Here is a 21,647-nt window from a genome sequence, read left to right on the forward strand (position 1 = left end):
GCGCGGCTACCTGGCCGGTATCCGTCGACCGCAACTTCGTAGGCTCTCTCCCATGGCCCGCGGTCAGAAGAGAACTGATACGCGCCCCGTGTGAGCGCGTGTACGTATGTGTGTGTATACATATATACATGTACATGTGTGTACGTACATGTACACTCGATCCTTTCATTAACGGCCGTAAAATCCGCTCTGCTCGCGATACTCAACACCTCTTTCGTGACCGTAAATCGCGATGTTCAGACACCTTCGACTGCCTGTCCACTGCCCGCGTCCGTGCGCGACCATTTCGACGGTTTCTTTTCTGCACAAGACAATATTGCCTTTTCTCTATTTTTCCCTTCCTTTTTTGTGAAGCTAAAAGAGGGAAGAAAGGGAAGCTCAATGCCGGGATTTGATAATGAGTGTACGAAACGCCGACTCTCCAAGTACCGTCGGAAAAACCGTCAGTTCTAATTACGCATTCACCCGACGATTTTAAACATTAACGCGTAATTACGAAACAAATTAGCGATAACGCCAGTTATTAACTCGTCCACCGACCATTGATAACACCTAATTATGCATATGCAAGTAACGCCGTCGTAGAGAAGAGAGATGCCCGCTCGTCTCCCGCAATCTATTCTCCCTATCAAACCATCAACACAAAACATAACTGCTCATTAAGTACTCATGCACCGGCGGCAATTAAAATCTCGCATACGCGCGACTCCCGGAAATGCGTAAAGCAATCTTCAGGCGCGCCGGATTGCCTCTTCAAGGTAAAAGCGGAAGAAGAGGCAGGTGCGCGTGTCCTTGGCCGTCGTTGACCTGAGGGAATCCACGTCGCGGTGCACACACGCCCAGCCAATCTTTTACGTCTCGTTACGCGTCTCGCCATTCGATATTTGTTTCCGACATCGTCGCACGAGCCCTTCAATTCGAGATCCTCGAATTTCCAACGAATGCGACGGCGATGCGGAATCTTGACGTCGGCGAACACACGGCCGTAGGACTTGAGTTAGAATCAAACGAGCACGATTTCGTGGTTTTTTATATGCATGCTGATCGGCAGTTCAAGATTCATGTTCACTGAACATGAATCGGACTGGAAAATCTATGCAGTGAACTGAGCCGATCAACATGCATGTCAGAAGACATGGAATCGTACATCGTGTGTTTCTAGCTTTACAGAAACGGACTTCTTATGAGGCGGCTGAAGACAAGAGTGAAAGACAGAGATGTATTAAATACGTTGTTTTCTCTATCACATTATCGTAAAAGGGGGCAATGTGGAGGAAACAATAAAGAGAATAAACCATAGAAAAAGAGAAAAAATCACATTTACTGCGTGATCGCTTCTCTTCTCCTATATGAAGAATTTATGATAAAAATTATTGTAAAAATAATATAGATTGGTATAATATGGGTAATATAAATAATAAAGTTACTATAAGGAGAATAATATAGAATTTTTTGTAAGCCAAGAATAAAATTCTGAGTAAGATATTCTGCAATAATTTATTATTCTTTCATTTCATATGTGCTATTTATATCTCAGCAACTGAAATGTGCTATTGTTCCGTCTTACTAAAAAAAATTTGCCGTGTTCTTCTCTCAGCAAGATAAACCTCACTAACAATCTATTCCTGCATCATTAGAAACATAGTAAAATTGAAAAAAATTTCTATGTGAAAACAAAAAAACTATATACAGGGTGGCGCCAAACGTTCCAGCTAGGCTTAGAAATCTTGTAGGAAACGTAATTCTGAACAAAAAATTTTCTATAAACATGGGTCGAAAAATGCTTCCTTAAGAAGTTACCGCCCAACTCAGATGCCGATTCAGCAACCCAAAAAAACTCTAGAATACCAAGTTTTATGCAAATCGAAATTTATCGTAGTTATTCAATGTGCGCGTCATTACCAGTTAACTGGTTAAAACAGGTTATTTCAAGATTTATGAAACGTAATAAAAATATTTTTGCCTCATTTCAAAGAAAATTTACTCTACAACTTTGGTTTCCATACTTTAAAAAAAAAAAGCATACTTACCTAGATATTTGAAAAAATGTTTTTTAAAAACGTAATTTTAAAGGAAACGTAATTTTAGAGGAAACGTGGTGGTTTTGGGCGGTAACTTTTTAAGGAAGCATTTTCGACCCATGTTTATAGAAAATTTTTTGTTCAGAATTACATTTCCTACAAGATCTCTAAGCTTGGCTGGAACGTTTGGCGCCATCCTGTATAATATTCTCTCCCTGCATCAACGTAGACGATCAGACAAAGAGAGCAGCTCACTCTCGATTACTGTTTCTCCCTCTATCTTTCTCTCTTACTAATGCCGACTCCAGCTTATCAGGGCAAGTGTGCGGTCTATTTCTGCAAGTGTATGGCATGGGTGAGTGGACGTTCCGTAACTTTAATGCGGCTGTTTCGAGCGTGAAAATTGTCGCGGGCGCGGCGCGGCGCGGCGCGGTGCGACGCGCTTTCGGGATGGTCGACACATGATATTGAAGCGATGTCGGGCCACTATTAGCCGGGTTTTATTGGTACACGAGCCAGCCGTGTGCCGGCTGACCTACGACCGCCAACAGTTAATCAATGCTTTTATGAGCATTCGCTTGGCAGTACACCGTCGTTTCAAGCCGCGGCCCGTCCAGCCGAACCCACCCCCGCCTCCGCCCACCCTCCCATCCGACCAACCAACCACCCAGCCACCCACTCATTCGCCCAACGAACGCGACATGCTTTCCTCTCTCTCTTTCTCCCTCCTCTCTCTCTCTCTCTCTCTCTCTCTCTCTCTCTCTCTCTCTCTACATGCGCGCGTGTGTTGTATGTTCGCGCGTGCTCTTCGAGCAACTAGCCGAAATTTGCACCGCCACGAGGCGCCGCGCGCGCTATCCGTTAAACGAGCGAACGATTACGCCGGTCGACATAATGTGTTATAACGCGAGAGTGTCGTGCGTCGATGTGGAGATCGAGTTCATTGTACGATCACGATCAGAATCATTTCGAGTCTTCACGTGCCGCACGCGTACGCACGGAAAGAATCGGGATCGCTTATTGACAGTGAATTCGGCCGCATTCCGGCCAATGCTCATCACATTCGGCCGATTGCGACCGAACGTTGATAATTGACTTGGTTCGCGCGCTAATAAACAATTCGATATGCGTTAGGTCATGTAACATAAATTGCGCCGGGTCTCAATTTGATTAATGATACACCTTCGTGAGCGCGGGCATCGAATGATTAGGGCGAAATCCCATTAGCTATTTTGATTCCTGGAAATTACGGCCTTATGGCGATTGTCTTCGATCCGATCGATTTAAAAGGGATAGGACCGGATGAGCTTGCAATCCAAACGTGGCTGCAGCTAAACAGCCGCTTTTGGGACCCTTGCGCCATCGCGTTGCCTCTCTCTATCTTTCTCTCTCCTCTGTTCCTCCTCTCTCTCTCTCTCTCTCTCTCTCTCTCTCTCTCTCTCTCTCTCTCTCTCTCTGTCTCCCTCCCATCATCTGTCCGGCTCACCCACGGCTATTTATTTTTCTCATCGCTTTTAATTTCGTAGAGATAACATAGATGCGTATCGGACGGTAGTGCTCGTGCACGTACGTACGTGCATACACAACACACACATACACACACGTGCGCGCATGCATGCATACAGTCCCGCCAGCCATTGTGCGCCGCGCTCCCGAATGGATGTTTCGCGCCCGCTATCGCGATCGGATCTCGCTTGTTGAGTTTATTAATTGCGTTATGGGAAGTGCCGCGTTCGCCGAGCGAAATTGAAAAAAATTGTCCGCTCGCGCGCGCTGACCTCGGCGAGATTTCATCTCTCTCTTTCTCTCTTTCTCTTTCCCGCCCCCCCTTTCTCTCTCTCTCTCTCTCTCTTTGCGATGAAATTTTACTAACCCTGCTTCTGCGTCTACACTTTTACTTAATTATGCGTCGCAAACTCTGACATCCTTCACTAAACTACAGAATTAGTGTTACTCTAAGGGATATTGAACCCCCCACGGTGTTATTAAACTCTATTCTCTGCTCCACTATCTTTCATTCCGTCTCGCTTTCTTTCGCATTGCGCGATTCCGATAAAGCTCCGGCAGCAGTTCCAGCCTTTTATAATTCGTCGCGCGACGTTCACGGCCATATTTAGGCGAACGCAGATCGCGCGCGCGCGGGGAGAGAGTGCGAGAAGGCAGGCGGCCAGGGGGCGACGAGAGGCGCTGCGGGGGACTGGCTCCAATCGTAAAACAATTATACAATTACCGCACGGCCGTAATTAATTGCCGGCCGTTTCAACGTTTACCCCGACGAGCGGCGAGAGAGCGCAAAGCGCGGCGCGGCGCGGCCGGCTGCAGGTCCGCGAACGCCACGGCATTAATTCATTAACGTTGCACCGTGAAACGTATTTGCCCGTAAAATTGGTCGGCCGGCGTGTTCGCGATTATTTGCTTAAACAATTTCCGAACGTCGATCGACGCCGCCGCCGTATGACGTGATTTAACGATTTCCTTCTCTCGACGTCGACGGCAATAACGTTCCCTGCCTCTCTCTCCCTCGCGCTCTCTCCCCGTTCGCTCCTCCGCCCGCTCACTCTCTGTCCCCCGATGATAATATATCTGCGAAATAAGCGCGTCCCAACGGACACCCTTCAAAGCGCTATCGCGGAGCACAAAGAGTGCGCGCGCAAATAAACCAATGAATATTGTATATGCCCATTTATCGCTTCCGGATGTTTTCAGCGCGAGATGTTGTCAACGCCCGGGCGTATCTGAATCTGAACGATATCGCGCGAGATTATAATATTATCAGTCGCCTTTTCTGCATACCATTAACAATAATAAACAAGCAATTAATAACGTATCCATCTCGTCGACAATATTTATCAAATGCGGCAGGATTCACGCCGCGCTTTCGGGAGGCGAGTCTAGGGGTTGGTGCGGCGCGTAAAGCAAGACACGCACACGGACCCCGCGCGCGGAGAATTGGAAATCGGTCAAGAAGCGACCGGATCGAAATCCGATATCGGGAATGAAGACAACGCGAGCGAGTGGCCGACCATTTACGTAAAGGGATCGCACGATATTGGCACCGATATCCCCGGTATTGGTGACCGCCACCGCAGGCCGCAACACGACGGTGCAGTCGCAGTTAATTTGCTCACTCCAAGTGTGTTTGATTCCCCTAATTAATTGATCGGTAGGGTCACCGTGTGCCAGCGCATATACGGATGGCAGTAATCAAGCGCGTGGCCCTCGCTCCACCAAGAGTACGCGCGGCGCGCATATGTATGTATGTATTTGCGTGTACGCGCTCTATTTGACATAACCACGTCTGCGCCCGTACACTCGGACTTGTGCCGCGCCAGAGTTTCGGTCGAGAGGCGCGTTCCCTCCACCGTCGAGAGGAAAAATGTGCATCGCGGTCGGATTTGAGAAACTGAAACGTCGGTGAAAAATTTACCCAGTCTGCCTGACGACTCAAATGTTACCGTTTCTGAAAACATTGGTTTTGTCCTTTTACTCTCTCCTACTTTTATCGAATCGCAGAAGTCTTAACAGAATCATGCTCCTCGACAGTCTCTAGCTTGATTAAAAAAAGAATATTAAATTTCGATAATTTTATCAGGAGTTTTGAGCAAAAGAAAATGCGCTGGATAAAGTGTTTAGGCTTCACGTAATTTTTTGATATTTAGGGGGTTCTAGAGGATTCATTCCTTCGTATTTTATGGAACATGCAGTGCAATCTCGGTCTGTCCGAGCCGGAAAAGTTCGATCTACCATACATATATTATATTAAAGTTAATAAAAAAATCTCAGCTGTAAGATAGCGGCGCAAAAATCAAAATCCGCAAACAGATCCGCGCCATCTTTAAATTTTCCCGAATCATTCACGAAAGTTGCTGAGTGATCGAACATTTGTTGGGCTCTCACAGACTCAACATTGCACACGAAGAATTAACAGGTCGAATCTCACGATTATACCTCTCGAAGAGACGTAAACTTGTCTCTTTTTACATTTTAATTAACTCTTCCTTTCGCGCGGAATTATAATAAAAATTATTCAACTTCTAACGCGTAGGGTGAAAGATCAACCAGCGCGAGAACTGCGTTGTGTGCGGATTCACCGCAATTATATCTTCAACGCGACGTAATCGTCTCTTTGGACACTTTAATTGGTTCTTCCTTTCGTGCGGACTCGCAAAAGTTATTCGCCATGTTCTAATGCGCCGGGTGAAAGATCATCCGGCGCAAAATAACTGTGTTGTGCACGAACTTACCGAGATGTCCGTTCTCGTAATAGTCGCCGTTGTCCATTCTGTGCTTCTTCAGGGAGTGCTGGGGATGATGACCAGCCGCCGCGGCTAGGTGGCTGGCTGCGAGGCTCAGTCCAACGGAAGCGCGCTTTGGGGGTCTTCCTGGCCTGGAGCTGTACAGTGGTAGAGAGTTACTGTGGTTAGAGACACCTGTCATCGAGGTAACGTCTTACCCCGACCGTCGTGGTCACGACATTCGTCGCGACCGATTATCTGCTGGAATTTCGGGAGGAGATATCAGCGCCGTCGCGCGTACGTAAACGAGTTTCGCGATTCGTTCGCTGCGATAGCGATCCTGCCAGCCGATCAGGTACGGCGAGCAAGATTGAAGAGGCTGGAAATGCGAACTGTCAATGATAACTACGGAGTGCCGTGTGTATTTGCAGCCGAAGCTGTCGCGTGAAACGACACGAACGTAATGAAAAGAAACAAGGAGAAAAGAGAGAGAGAGAGAGAGAGAGAGAGAGAGAGAGAGACAGAGAGAGAACGTCGTACCGACTGGTCGCTGATATTTCCTCCGGGAATGCGTCTTATTTGCAATGCCTCGAGTGGCTCTCTCGAGTACAGATTTCGAGATTACTCGAGAGAACTCGGGAGGAAAGGAATCTCCGAAGGAGGCGCGCCGCCGCGCGAGAACCATTAAAGGAGCACCCGGCTCACTAGCCGAGGAACCAATTTGGTAACCTTAATGGCTAATCTACGTAGATCGTGCGAACGTTTCGAGAGCGGACTCTTACGTGACTAAGGGAAAATGGAAATCCTGCAGGAAAATAACGCGCGCACAGCGGGCACGTTACGACGAGCGAATTTGCGGCGCCACTTTTGAGCGCGTCACTGATTATTGCTCTTGAACTGTGCAAAGCATAAATTAAAACTGCTTATATAGCCAATTTAATCAGGAAGTACCGAGAGAAATTCCCCCCCAAAGCCGAGGACACTTAAATGTATGCTTCATATCGCGAGAGAAATTACGCGCGAATCCTTCTCGCTTGTCTCATACGTGACGCAAGTCCATGCGTCGCATAATTTTGCCCGAATTTTCAAGATCGACAGTGTTGTTCTACAGTGTCGGGGTCTTCGTGAGCTGCAACAGCTACTCTCGAGAGGCTGGCGCTTCAGGATCACCCGCTGCTGAGTGGCCGGCGTTTTCTTTTGATGAGCGTCACTGGCACCTTTCGAGCTTTGTCGGCAGCGAGCCAGACGAGGAAGATCTCCGTTGAAACAATCTGTACGATAGTGGCGATGATACTGGCGCGCGGTCGGGAGGGAAGTCCATTTTTCATAGGCGGCAGGCGCCAGAGAGGCGCTCAACGCGCGCGCACACATACACACATGCATACATACACACACACACGTGCATACGCACCGTCTCGTCACCGCGACACGACGCGTGAAATACATGCAAGCTACACAAGCCCGCCTTTTGCTTTCGCGAGGAAATATCCGGGACTCGTTGTGTTACCGGCACGGAGTCCTTCCTTTATTCTCGATATAGCACCTAACTGTTCGCGGACGTTCTCAACTTCCCCAATCGAGACGATCGCGTTTTCCAACGCGTCCGAGCAGGAGCCGAGCCATTCAGCTGGATCGCTATCTATCGAAGGCGCGTGCCACGATTGAAGCACGATTTTCCAGATGCTCCAGACAACGTCGTTCCCTTAATCACGCTTGCGTACGTTTTATACGACCGCACTGCCTGATAATATTTCCCGAGTAGGATCGTTAGAGCGTAACGAGACGGCGGCGGCGGCTGAGCACCGCTAACCGGTAAGCGAGCAATCTCATAGTAGTCAAGACAGATTTGTAAATCTAATTTTTCATCCCGTCTTTCTGCCTGCCCTCTCTCACTTCGCCTCTTCGTTGTCCGGAATCTTCCTCATCTCTCCTCGTCCCGGTATCTCTCCGTCTCTCTGTCTCTCTCCCTCCCTCCCTCTTCGTTCTCTCCGTCTCGTCCTCCTGCCCACTATCCCTCCCCTCCCCCACAACCCTCTCTCTGTCCCTCCGACGTTCTTTTTCGCCTTGCTACTTGTCTCTCGCTCTATCCTTTTTTCACTGCCGCCTCTCACGCACGGGATCCCCAGACGATTCTCAGACGGCCGGTTTATACGGCGTTGATCTCTTAAACCGCTTAGCTTCAGGTTACACCGAAAACACGAGCGCACTTTCTGAGCGCTTAGACCCGCATAATGCGCATTTGTTTGCGTACATACGTGGCGCGCGATCAGCGAAATAAGAAAAGGGCGCCGCGGTGCGTCACGAGGTGAACGAGTTGCAACGCGGCGAATCGGAAATCTAAGGGAGAATTCACACTTGGCAGGACAAGCGGAGAACAGACGGGTAAGAGACAAGCAGAACTTGCGCTGATAGATAAGTGAAAACTGTCGACTACCCCGCCTGACCACCAGCGTCAATACTGCCTTCCTATTTTTTGCTTTTCTGCCAAGGTGCGAATCCTCTCTGACACGATTGCTCGCCACTTTTACGAGAGGAGCGACGCGTTCGACAATTTGCGCTGTCGCATACCTGTTTCGGTCGATAATTCGTACCGATCACGCACGCACGCACGCACGCACGCACGCACGCACACACACACACACACACACACACACACACACACACACACACACACACACACACACACACACACACCTCTGTGAATGAATACGGCACGAGCAAAGCCGCCTCAAACATCACGTGCACGCGCGCAATGTCCGATTGTTTCTCTTCATGAGCTCCCTCCCGCAAACGAGTCGGATATTTACGTAATATCTCCAGCATTACGTGAATATAGTGACGAAACAATGGCAAACGGGGCAACGACAATCGGGCGTGGACCGTGGTTGGTTGGCCAAGGGATCAAGAGATCGCTAATGATCGCGCGTTGCGGCAACCGCGCGACGATCGCGCTACCGATTCAAGCCGGATTGATCTTTTATATCGTGGGTATTATTCCGTCTTCCGGGGCGAACGGGGATCAAGCGTTTGCCAACGCCGCATCGATCGTGATTACTTCGCCGGTGATAAATGACTTCTCTTGGCGCTGTCAGTATAACAAGAATATTTCTATAGTCGGGTATCCAAACTCGCGGGCACTAACCTTCGGATACCCGTGTATCCGTATTTACGAGTATTTCCCGGACAATTGGATAGTATAAACAGTTACGAGTATGTAGTGTCGTTTATATTTGAATAAAAGGTATGCAGAATATCTTTTATTTTCCAAATAATTACGAAATAGTAATGCAGTTTCTGCTTTGTTATTATTAGAGACGTCAGTAATTTAAAAAATCAGATGTATCTGAAATGAATCACTTGGGTATCCGGCTAGGAGAAGACGGATCAAGTTCGCCCAAAGATCATATTGATCACACAAACAACTTCAGTTCGGATAGCCGAATGAAGACCAGACGAAAATCTCGCTCTCGCTGAAATAAAAGCTAAAAAAAGTACCAATGCTCGGACGCATACCTGATCATAGATATTTTTATTGTTTTGGTTCTTAAATACGAACATTTAAGCTTTCAAAATATTATATATATATATATATATATATATATATATATATATATGTACATACACTGAAAATATATACAAACAACTCCATTAGTGCGATTAAATTTTCCGTTATCTGAAAACCAGATTAGACAGGAACTGTAGCAACAGAAAGATTCCTGTAGAAGATTTCCACTCAGCTCTCGATTACCTAGATCCTGTTTTAATGAGCTAAATATTCAGACGAATTGTCAATACAAAAATAAAATTTCTCTTCAGCAAGTTTTTCGTCTGATCCCAATTTACTTACACGAGCTGAAATTTGTTTCCCGTGTCACTTATATTGTATATATAAAGTTTAAATATTCATATTTAAAGACCAGAACAATTAGAATATCCATGACGAAGTTGGTGTCCAGGAATTGGAAAACTCTTCCCTTACTGTGAGAGGAAAATCGAGAAAAATCGCGAAATCCTTTTGCAACATAAGTACTTTTCCCATCGTTCCAAAAGGAACATTTTGTGCGATTCTTCCCTTTCACTCTCTCTCACAACAATAAATATTTAAACGAATCGCATGTTCGACACGACCCTTGGGCCAACTTGACCCAAGTCTCCCTTAATACTCTAGAGATAATCGGATATCTGTATTATCCAAGCAATACTCGCAAGACCCGGAATGCCCAGCCGGTCAAATCTGACAGCACTAACTTGTTTGACGCGAGCCAAACGGGCCGCAGGAAAAAGATTTCTCACGACGGAGACTTGTGCGGATAACGCTGGAGATGGCAATCGCGGAGCTCGCCGTACGGCTCTCTTTCGTCCTTGTACTCCGGGATCGCGCGGCAATTATTGACGGTTTGAATTTAATGCCGTTGCCGGAAGGTACTCGAGTAATTACACGAGTCGAGCCGTAGGCTTCCTTCCCTTCACGAGCGTTGTTCTCGCGACTGTCTCCGACATGCGGCGAGATCGGTACCGATGGCGAAGTTGCAGTATTTACGAGCGTATCGCGCGAATTATACATATACGTGGGCCGCAATTAGTAGGTTTAATCGTAACGGACGATCGAAGGTGGATCGAAGGTGGTTTCGTCTCTCTTTGTCGCGTGATTTATATCGTTCGAACAAAACGGACATCCACTGCGCTCGTTTCACGAACGAGTCGCGAACTCGAGGCCTACTCTACCCTTTCTCTCTCTCTCTCTCTCTCTCTCTCTGTTTCTCTTTCTTCCTCTCTACTTACAACGAGCGGGGCGAAGCGGCTCGGACGGCTGGAAATTATCGCCCGACGATCGTTTTGTACGTACGGCGAGTTTGGAGTGCGATCGATCGATTAGATTCAGCCGCGCACACTTCTATATTGTACTTGGCCGGGTTCTCATTCGGAATTGCGTGTGGGCATTAAGAGTTGCCGATGATCGGGGCCAGGTGCTATGCCCCGATCCGATCCGTTCCCCGCCCTAATGATCGTTGCACCTCCGGTGCAGGAGAAGAAGTAGATCGTCCGGGAAGGGACAGACGGATCGACGGCCGGATCGTGAGGAAAAGGAAGAAAGGATCGGAGAAATGCGTGCAGAAAGAGAGAGAGAGAGAGAGAGAGAGAGAGAGAGAGAGAGAGAGAGAGAGAGAAAGAACAGCACGAAACGAAACGCGGGGTAGAAGTACACAGGATCAGGTGAGGAGACGGCAGGGCGAGAGAGAGGTGAAAGAAAGAGAAGGACCGATCTGCGCGGCGAGACTCGCGGAGAGAATTACACGGCTTTCGTAAGCGATGGGGCGTTTAACGATCTATCGACTCCGAGAAGGAGAGTCTTTAGCTCTCTTTCAACCGTTCTCTCGCTCGCGCGTATCCGGTGTGCAGTCGCGCCGCGTGCAAGCGGCAAAAAAAGCTGCGCGCAACAAAACGCGCCGAAGTCGATCGAATCGATCGAATCGAATTCGCGATTCAGATTCCCGACGCGAGGCCATCACGCCCCGACGTGGTGGAGCGCAAGTGGAATTGCGTCTGCGTCTCGATACGTGCCGATCTTAGCGCGAAACGATGGAATTCGCGAGATCCCCTGAATGCCAGGGAGAGAGAAAGAGAGAGACAAAGCGATCGGAACGGATGGTACGAGGAAACGGCACGGAGACGCGCGCAACAGCGTGCTACATGGAAGTGGTACTCGCCTCAGATCGCCGCGATCAGATATTAAGGCTTAAGTAGATGAGCACGTTATGATTTATAGCGGGTACCTTAATTGTCTTAATTATGCGGCAGCCGCTTCCGTGGAAAGCTCGCGCTGCTTTGCGAGCAATCGCTGCAATTTCGCGTAAGCGTTTCCTCACGATTCCTGCCCGATTCCTCCACGCACCCGTCGGGATCAACTGTTACGATAAATCATAATAATTTCCTTGTTAGAATCGATAGATGCGGTCCTCATGTCCCATTGTGCCGCCCGCGGCTTCCTTAATCGCGAAAACAAATGGCACGGATATGAGTGGCAGTCGTATAGTACGAGTAGCAAGTCGGAGTAAACGCGGCGTTAATTTATAACTTTTCTCTTTGCATGCGCGCACTATTCGATGCATCAAGAAAAAACAATCTTATCCTTAGCGCGATCCTCTGGATCCTCTCATATACAGGGTGTCCCGCCACTACCGCATTATCTCTTAAGGACGGAATCCTGAGGTAATTTGAAGAAAAAAATCTTAATGAAAAATGTCGAGGCTCTAATACTTTTCAAATTATAAACGATTAAAGTTGACCAGTTATATTGGCTAAAGTACGCTCAGGTACGGTACAACACGCAATAGTACAGGTGCATGCACATAAGTAAGAATTTGCATAAGATATGAAATTAGTTGTAAATCTCTGAAAGAAATGTCAAATGGGTGACAGCTTATTGATTCTCATAAATGTATTGTGTGATATTTTATTCATAACATTTTGACGAAATTGTTATTATTTGCGATATGTTTATTTAAATAATAGAAAAGGCAGATTATTATTACATACGTTGTATGTATAGAACTTCCGTATCAATATTTGGAAAAGCGACGACATGTGCATGCACCTTTTGTGTGTTATACCGTACCTGAGCGCGCGTACTTTACTTCAATATAATTAGTCAACTTTAATCGCTTATAATTTGAAAAATATTATAGCCTCGCTATTTTTGCATTAAGATTTTTTTATTCAAATTACCTCAGAAATCCGCCTTTAAAAGATAATGCAGTAGTGGCGGGACTCCCTGTATATACATATATATATGAAGGCTCATATATACTCTCATATATATGGCTTCAAGAGGATTCTTCCAAGAGGCAAATATTCCAAATATGATGTTCTTAGACCCCTGTATTAATAGTCATTACTTGGTACTTGTCCCATGTGAAATATTCAGATTGGAATTTAAGGTTAGAGAGACGAGGGTTATTTATTTGATTTAAACTATATAACTCTAAATTAAAATCTAAGTGTCTCACTTGAGGCTAGTTTCAGGACTTTAGGCCCGTATTAATAGTCATTATCTGAAATCCCTCTTAAGTAGAATACTCAGATTTCAGTTTAGAATTAGATGAAAGTTTCTCAATTAAATTGCGATTACATATATATCATATAATTCAACTGAAAAATCAATATCATATATAATTCAACTGAAAAAGTTGGATCTAACTCTGGATAAAAATCTGAATATCTCACATGAGACAAGTTTTAAGTGTCAACTATTAATATGGTCCTTAGATTTTTATTAATAATCATTACTTGATACTGACGATATTAAATTCAGAGTAGGAATTGCAGCCTTTCAGTTATATCAGATATATGCAACGTTATACTTGTAATTGCGATTCAGCTTGAAGAATTTGGACCCAACTCTGAATTCAAATATGAAAATCTCACTTGAAACGAGTTTCAAATAACAACTGTCGATATAAACTTTAAAGTTGGAGAAATTTCATCTTAAGAGGCCTTTCTACCTTAAGTAAATATAGTCTTCTTGATTCAAAAGAAAGAGGGAAAAAAAGTAGGGACAATGTTCCGCTACACTGCAAATCCGAGCGTGTTATTCTTAAACGCGTAAACGTGTAATTAACTGAAACTCTTTTCATACGTTTCTTGCGGTTTTAAATCACGTCATTTAACACGTTTATAATATATAAATTAGAATTTTATACGTTTGAGCATGTTAAATGCGATTTGAGACGGTAAGAAACATATAAAAATATACCCAACCAATTACACACTTATGTGTTTAAAAATAACACACTCATATTTGCAGTGTAGTAGACATTTTCCATAAATAATTCGCTTCATCAGAAGAGAGGATACTCTTTCGGTAAAAGAAAGTTCTCTTTTTTTCCGATGTGACCACGTGCGGTACGTCGAGACGACTGGTTGAGCGTTGCGTTATCGGGTCGCGCGTTAAATTAGTTTTCTCGAGTCGCGTCACGAGTGAGATCACCGCGCCGAATTCCGCGGGATTTTTCCCCGTGTATTTCCGTCGCCTGTGCTCGCTCGTGCTGTTGGCGCAGCAACAGTGATTACGCTGTAATGCAAATGTTTGCCATTCGTGTTTCGCGTTCGGAGCGATCGCAGGACTGGAAAGGACTGGTAAGAGTGCGCCGTACCGGCCAGGAGTGGAAGAGGATGGAAGATACGAGGTGCGAGCCGGTGTGTCATGCGAGCGACATCGCGTGCGTGCCACCAGCCTGACCCTACCTGTGTCTTGCGCCATATTAAATCCGGATACACCGCGCGTTGAATTCCTTACAACCAACGCCTTCCTGTCGATACGTCTCGGTGACGTGACGGGGCGAGAGGGAAGAAGAAAAAGTCGATGCTGTCGCCTTTTCCTCTTTTTTTTACAACAGCCGCGATATCGTCGCGAAAAAGACAAAATCGAGATACACTTGCGACTCCCACACGCAAAGGACAACGAGGTTTGCATTCGAACGAAATATTTCAGGAGCAAACGTCGCCGTGATAAGCGTCTCGTTAAAGTCGTATCCGGGCAGGAATGCGGGAATAATGGCGACTTTTGAGTACGACACGGAACGCCGATCGGAGACGTGAGGTGAATTTATGAAAATTCAGCGACCGTCATATATCTCCTCTCGTCGGCAACGATCGCGAATGCGATGGCATTTTGATGGATTCGGCGCGTCACGCTGCCTGACGCTCAGCCAGGAAAAAAGAGTTGAAACGTGAAGAACGAGACGAGACGGAAAGAGAAGACAGACAGAGAAAGAGAGAGAGAGAGAGAGAGAGAGAGAGAGATGGAGAGCGAGCGAGTGAACGAGCGATCGTAAATTGTCAATTTCGAAGTCAATTTGGCCAGGCTTACCAATCGGCTGCCGGTTAATTTCAAGGTGAATTGTGTCCAATATGGGTATATTATTAATGGCTCGTCGAGGGATAGGGTGCACTTCCAACCGAGGGTTGCAACCCCGTTCTCGCGCATTGCCCAAATCTATCGCTCGGGGCTGACGATATGCTCTCGCATTCGGTATTCCGGATTAAATGCTCTCTGATGTTGCTGCAGCGACGATTGCGTCCGTATTCCTACGTACGTATCTAAACTTCTGCGTTTGACACGTTCCAGGTACGACATCGTGCGGCCGAAAGACACGAATGAAACAGGAACAATGTTCCTGCATGTGAGAGAAAAATATTTGGTACTTGTAATTATTATACATATAGAGGAATAATTACCACAAGTCGAGAAAACCACTTTTTGTTATGAAATTCTGCTGTAGTGTTAGTGATAATAAGCTTATATGCATGTTACTACTACCACCTTCGTGTTAAAACAACGAAAAAATATAGTTGGGCCATACTTGTGATCGTTACGAATAATTACAATTTTAATTCAATCAAGCATTTTTTCTCACAGTGTACATTGTGACTATATATTTCCTTCACGCGATGCGAACGAGTTATTTACACGCACCGCACACAATCCACATTTATTTTCGCGATACAAGTTTCTTTGTTTTTCCAACGAATTGTACACGGCAAAACACATGTTATATTTGCGTGAGATCGTGTAGAAATTTTTCGTGCGGCTGTGTGTGTTCAATTCTTAACATGCCTGTGTATTAATTTAACACATTGTCGTTGTGTTATTTTGGCTATTCCGTGCTGAGTTCGTATTCACCATATCCAAGTGTTAAAATAACACGATTAACACATGTAAATGTACGAATTGTCGGTGACATATTCTGCACGTAAAGTATACAGACAAGTTTTGTCATTTGTTCACATACTTGCCTTGCGTTGAATTAACAGAAAAATCAGAATTGAATAAATCAGGACGTGTGAAATATGTTGAATATCCAATACAAGATTTTCTATACTCAAAGAGTGAAGTGAATTGATACGAGACACAAGAGAAGGGAATGAAATTGCACTTTCTAAGGCACGTGGCGAATTTTTAGGAAGGATCTGAATGCGTAACCGAATCGTTCTTTCATGGACTTCTGGACTTTGCGACGGCACGGCGTTCGTGAAACGTTCTGTCCAACATATCCTGCCGCTGGTTTCCTGTTTCCAGACTCGGCTGGGGCGCAAATATCGCTCCTTGTCTCTCGCGAGACTGGCTACAAAGCTACAAAGGAGCCACTATACCGAGGTCAAACACGACGCTATCTTTGAATTACGACGCCGGTGCCTTATCGCATCCTGCTACCGTCTTGCGCCATCCAAATACTCCGAGCGTCCTGAAAACAAGGGCCATCCACGTCGGGTTATGGGAAAATAACCCAAGTAGAGCCTTGCTGCCACTACCTCCCTCCTTAATCTCCTCTCTTTCTCTCTCTTTCTCTCTCTCTCTCTGCTGTTTCGGGACCGGAGAGCTTGCCGAGTCTCTTACCAGCGAGAATCTCAGCTGGGTCAAATCTCTCCGGGTGTTCCAGCGTACGAGGAGATGCGCGTCTCGGAGACGAACCGCAGGAGTGTAGAATCGATGAGAAAACTGGTTGTTCCTTCGCACTTCGCCACGTGACCTTACGCGTCGATTCGGTCATGGCTCATAGAGTGCCACCCCTAAGCTTCCCCGCATTTGATCTATATTGCGGAGTCAGGTTTCGTGTGACCTTACATCTGGTGAAACGACACAGTCATCGGACATTAAGAGCGTTTACGTTCGGCTGGTGACCGAGTGTTAGGTCCGGTGGTTGTCAACGGCGTGATATTACGGAGATTCAACATCCAATCCCTCCCCTCCCCGCGTGATATTCTCTTGTACTCGATAAACTGGGACGATGATAAGTGTGTGTATATTTGTGCATGTGTGTGTGTGTGTAACGCAAATTTTCACAGCCGCTGACGGAGGTGTCGGGAGGCACGAGAACGTTGGGAAGTGAGATCCCGCGCAATGCTGAGCGAGCGACGCAAAAATTTGATCGAGTCGCTCCCCGCCTGGCCTCGCAGCAGGTTAAGCGCCGGCAATATTGAGGGGGCGTAATCCCGATTTCGCGAGAATGATTATAATTTTGAGAACCGCTGTTATACCGATATTATGATAGCTGGCGCGGCCGTTCCGCTTCCGAATCATCGTCTTCTGCGCGCGCTCTCTTTTTCTGTCTCTCTCTCTCTGTTTCTCTCTCTCTCTCTCTCTCTCTCTCTCTTCCGTGTGTCTCTGCTCTCATTCTCTGCCCCTGTCGGACTCCCCTCGAGCTGTCTCCTTCTGCCACTTTCTCTTTTTCTCTCTATTTCTCTCTCGTAGTCCCTTCCTCTCACCCTCTCGCTCTTTTTTTCGGAACTTGCGAGAGCGTCGACGAGAGCGTCCCCTCGTAAAGCCTCGTCGCGCGCAATTCCCGTCATAACAACGACTTCAATTTTCGTCAAAAGTCTTTCGCCGTTATCGTCGTCGCCGCCACCCCCCTCCCTCCTCCTCCTACTCTCTTCGACGCCTCCCCCACGATCTGGGCCTTCGATTTGCCGCTTTATAAACCCGGTCGCCGCGCCGGACGAAAATCGGCAGCTGACGCTTTCGCCCCTCTCCTCTCTGCACGCGATATTTTCCAAATTATAAATTTTTACGAGTGCCGCTCGCCCTTCGATTCCGCCCACCTATCTCTCCTGTTCCCCGCCGAGGCTTCTTCCCTATTGCCATCTCCCCGCGCGATGCCGTCAGTCAGATTGGATTTGTCCGATTTCGCGCGTCGAGCGGAAAAAAGGCGCGACCGCGGGGAGAGGAGAAGACGCGATTCCCTCTCGAGGTCGATACACTCGTCCGCGCGCGTTCCCGTGCGTTCTTGAACAGCCGGCGGACAGTCGGGAGTCTACATCGCGATCGATTTCCGGTATCGGCTTAATAGTGACCTATCCGTTGCGATCGGAGGGAAAAAGTCGATTGATTAGACGTGGCAGTGCGGTGTGCCACGAAAGCGACGACTCCGGCTCGCTAGTCGGCCGTTATGATCGCCCCGGATAACGTAATGAAATATACCGCTATCAATTCTCCACGCTCGCAATTATCCCGCGAGCCGGCGCGAGCATTCAAATCCGAGTGTTTCCCAGTAAAATAGAGAGACAAGTGGAAATATAAGGAGGCGTTCACGCGGATATGGTTCGCGATGATTTTATGCATCCCGGTGCCGTTACGCGGAAGAGGAATAACGAAGGAAGCTCTCCCCTCGCGGCGATGCGCCAGTTCTGAGAGAAAAAGAGAGGAGAAAGAGAGGGAGAGAAAGAGTGAGAGAATAAAAGAGAAGGAGAGCACTTTCTAATAACCACAATGTAACGCTGGGGTGCGTTACACAAAAGAAATCTTTTTCTCTCAGGCGGGGCTCGAGACTTATCTTAGTAATATTGGATTAAAACTTATGCCTCTCTCGGTCGCAATATGTTATTTTTATTGCTCATGGCTTTGCATAATATTCGCTGGGGTGTGCACGCGCGCGCGCGTCTCCCTCTCCCTCTTCCGTCTCTCTTTCTCGGGCTAATTTTAATTTTTATGTCGTGCCGCGCTGGGGAGCATTACGATACCATTTCAACGTGGCCTACTTATTTGCGTTTTAAGATCTCGCGGATGCCTCGTCGGTTATATTTCCCGTGAAGAGGCGCGCGCGCGCGCGCCGCGAATTAACCAGATAAAGTCTCCGTTCTCGTCCAACTCTATGCATTTTTTTCGTATTAACCTTAATCTGGTACATACTGTGGTCATTTTTGACCTCGCCCGATCTTTAATTTTGAATTATCCGCAATCTAGTGGACTCAGGATCTTCCTCACTGACGGACAAAAATGACTGAAAATGATATTTTCGTCCACTTAAGTAATAGTTCTTTTTTTAAAGAAGAGATAGAAAGAGATTGAAATCTGTAATATTTTCTTTTCTTAACGATTCAAGCATTGACAAGGAAATCCGTTCATTTTTCAAATTTATTTCCAGGAGAAGTTATAAATCTTTATGTGTAAATTCACGTTTTCATCGTGTTCCTCTATATGCTTCAAATAAAACGAAATACTTGGGCGAATATCTGCGATCATTTCTATACATAATTCTATTCTACAGACTCGAAATGTACATTTATTATTTTTTATAGATCCTTATTGAAGCACTTTTACGGAATATAAACAAGCAAGGACGAAAACAACTCTGATATGTCGGATTAAGGTGCTCAAAACATATGGGGGTTGAGCTGAATAGATTAATATTTCGTTTTGTTAAAATTGTATCGCAAACGATGACAAAAGTTGACAGATCTTCAAATGTATACACACACACACACACACACACACGTATGCACAAAATGTGTTGACGTATCGCGTGATATTATCACGATGACTTTCTCGTCGCTCCTTAACATCTGGACGTTTCACATCTGGAGCCGAAATGCACGGGCATTACCTTCGCCCAGCGGGATTCGATTAACGGTGCGATAAATACATAAAAAAATTGTGGGAGACTGTGGGAGACCGGTGGACGCGAGAGGCCACCGTTGGCGTCGACGTCGGCGCCAATAGCGCGACGGACCTGACTATATATCTATCACCGTGAGCCTATATACACACGCACGCTCCGCGGACCAATTTCAATTTCGAGAACCCTCGCGAAGGTGTAAAGTATCACCGATAAAGTATCTCTCCATTACTGACCGCTGAGATCTCGTATCAAATGCAACATCTCTCTTCGGAGGACACGCGATACACCGCCGGGAATGATGAATGAACGGCCGCCGGATCTGATGAAAATAATTCGCAATTTCGAGCTGCGAGATCTGCTTTTGCACGGAAATTTCAGTTCGTGCAACTGAATACCAGACGAGAATTCGACGACGTGAAATGATATCTTTGTTACTGAAAACAACTTGTTTGAGTCGAAATTTTCGCCCTATGTTAAACCTTGAATTCTACAACGCAGTAGGAGTTAAGTTAGCAAAGTAGGTTTGATTCTAATGATACAATTTACTCCTACTTTGTCTCTGATGACGTTCGAAATTTCTCTTTTCACCCTTTTTAGCGTCAAAATAAATTATATTTTAGAATATCAAAATAGGTGTTGAACAGAATAGTGAGGCTGAAAGTAGGATCAAAATTTCGATTCGGGAACTTTCAGTTGTACTGAAACTTTGCTGCAATATCAAAAAATAACTCTCTGAGTTCAATTCGCAATCAGTGAATATTCGCTGATCGCCAATTAAACATTCTTTTTGCTCCAATTAGAGACATTTTTACGGACTTACTTTAAGAAATTCTCTTTCTCGTGAATAATTTAACTTGACAGTCACAGCAAATAACCGCGATAAGGCTCGTGCGGGTCGTATTCTCTATACTTGAGAAGGAATCTTTCTGTTTCTGCAACAGAGCTTTTCATTCAGCCCCTATTCTTATCGGGCGACGGAAAATTCAGTTACATTAACGGAATTGTTGTTTCCGCGCTGTCTGAATTATATTTGCGCGAATTCACGTCGATCGAAATATCTCTCCTTTAACGCGCGAAATGCTTCTCCGCCTTCCTCTCGGAACGGATTCCGGTGGCAAATCCACTCTGCGCGATATACGAAACGAAGACGACGAAGGCGACAATGACGACGAGGACGACGATGTTCCTTCTCGCACACGACACGTATTCGTCGTAATACCCGATAATACCTGTATTTGCACGTGGCGGGCACGACAGACCTTACCCGACGTGCGTTACAGCCTCGTAATCCCGGCAATCTCGAGGACGTGGCCCAGTCTTCGGCAGGAGTAATCCTGCCAATTTGGGCCGCGGATTATCCCCCGAAGGAGAGGGGCAACCGCGTCGCGTCCGCGCTGCGAAACTCGGATTCGATTCCAGGCGCGACAATCGAAATCTTCGCGCGTTCCCGTAAGACACGCCGGAATCCTCGTATTTAATTGCGGTCTTACTCGGGCCAGAGATGGCGTAGATGTGTCACGCACGCCTGCCGTCAAACCCCCGAGATACACCGTTAATATAGTAAAATCCGCGATAAAAATTCTAATTTGCCCAAGTACTTATCGACTACGCTACATAAAGATCGAAATCTCTATCTAAACCTATGCAGTTGTTAAGTCGCGCTCGCGAAGACGAGAAGATTCGCGCACTGCTAGCTGCTAGTTAACGACGACGACGACGACGGGGGTGGGTGCGGGGATCAGGTAAGGGTGAAGGTGTAAGTGCCAGGACGGTGCTTACCTCGAATAAAATATATCGGCTCGTAAAGCGACTGCGGTGGTCAGCTTTTTGTCGAACAGTGCGCGAGAAAGACGCGGGTGTGGTGCCGTGCCGGGGGTGAGCGACTCTTCATATATATGTGTGTGCGTGTGTGCGTGAAAGGCAGGGTGAAAGGGAAAGGTGGCCACACACTCTCTCTCTCTCTCTCTCTCTCTCTCTCTCTCTCTCTCTCTCTCTCT

General features: G+C 46.5%; 1 protein-coding gene across 1 annotated transcript in view; it reads right to left on the bottom strand.

The window, feature by feature from the left end:
• LOC116849089 (dachshund homolog 2) overlaps positions 1 to 21,647 on the bottom strand; it is a 287,082-nt gene that overhangs the window by 162,578 nt on the left and 102,857 nt on the right. The window contains exon 2 of the mRNA XM_032825882.1: positions 6,266 to 6,414. Coding sequence (XP_032681773.1) covers positions 6,266 to 6,414 — 149 coding nt within the window. The remainder of the gene's footprint in view (positions 1 to 6,265; positions 6,415 to 21,647) is intronic.

The sequence above is a fragment of the Odontomachus brunneus genome, unplaced genomic scaffold, assembly GCF_010583005.1.
Source record: "Odontomachus brunneus isolate Ranch 3 - 2012 unplaced genomic scaffold, Obru_v1 Obru_scaffold_106, whole genome shotgun sequence".
In the NCBI taxonomy this organism is placed as follows: Eukaryota; Metazoa; Arthropoda; class Insecta; order Hymenoptera; family Formicidae; genus Odontomachus; species Odontomachus brunneus.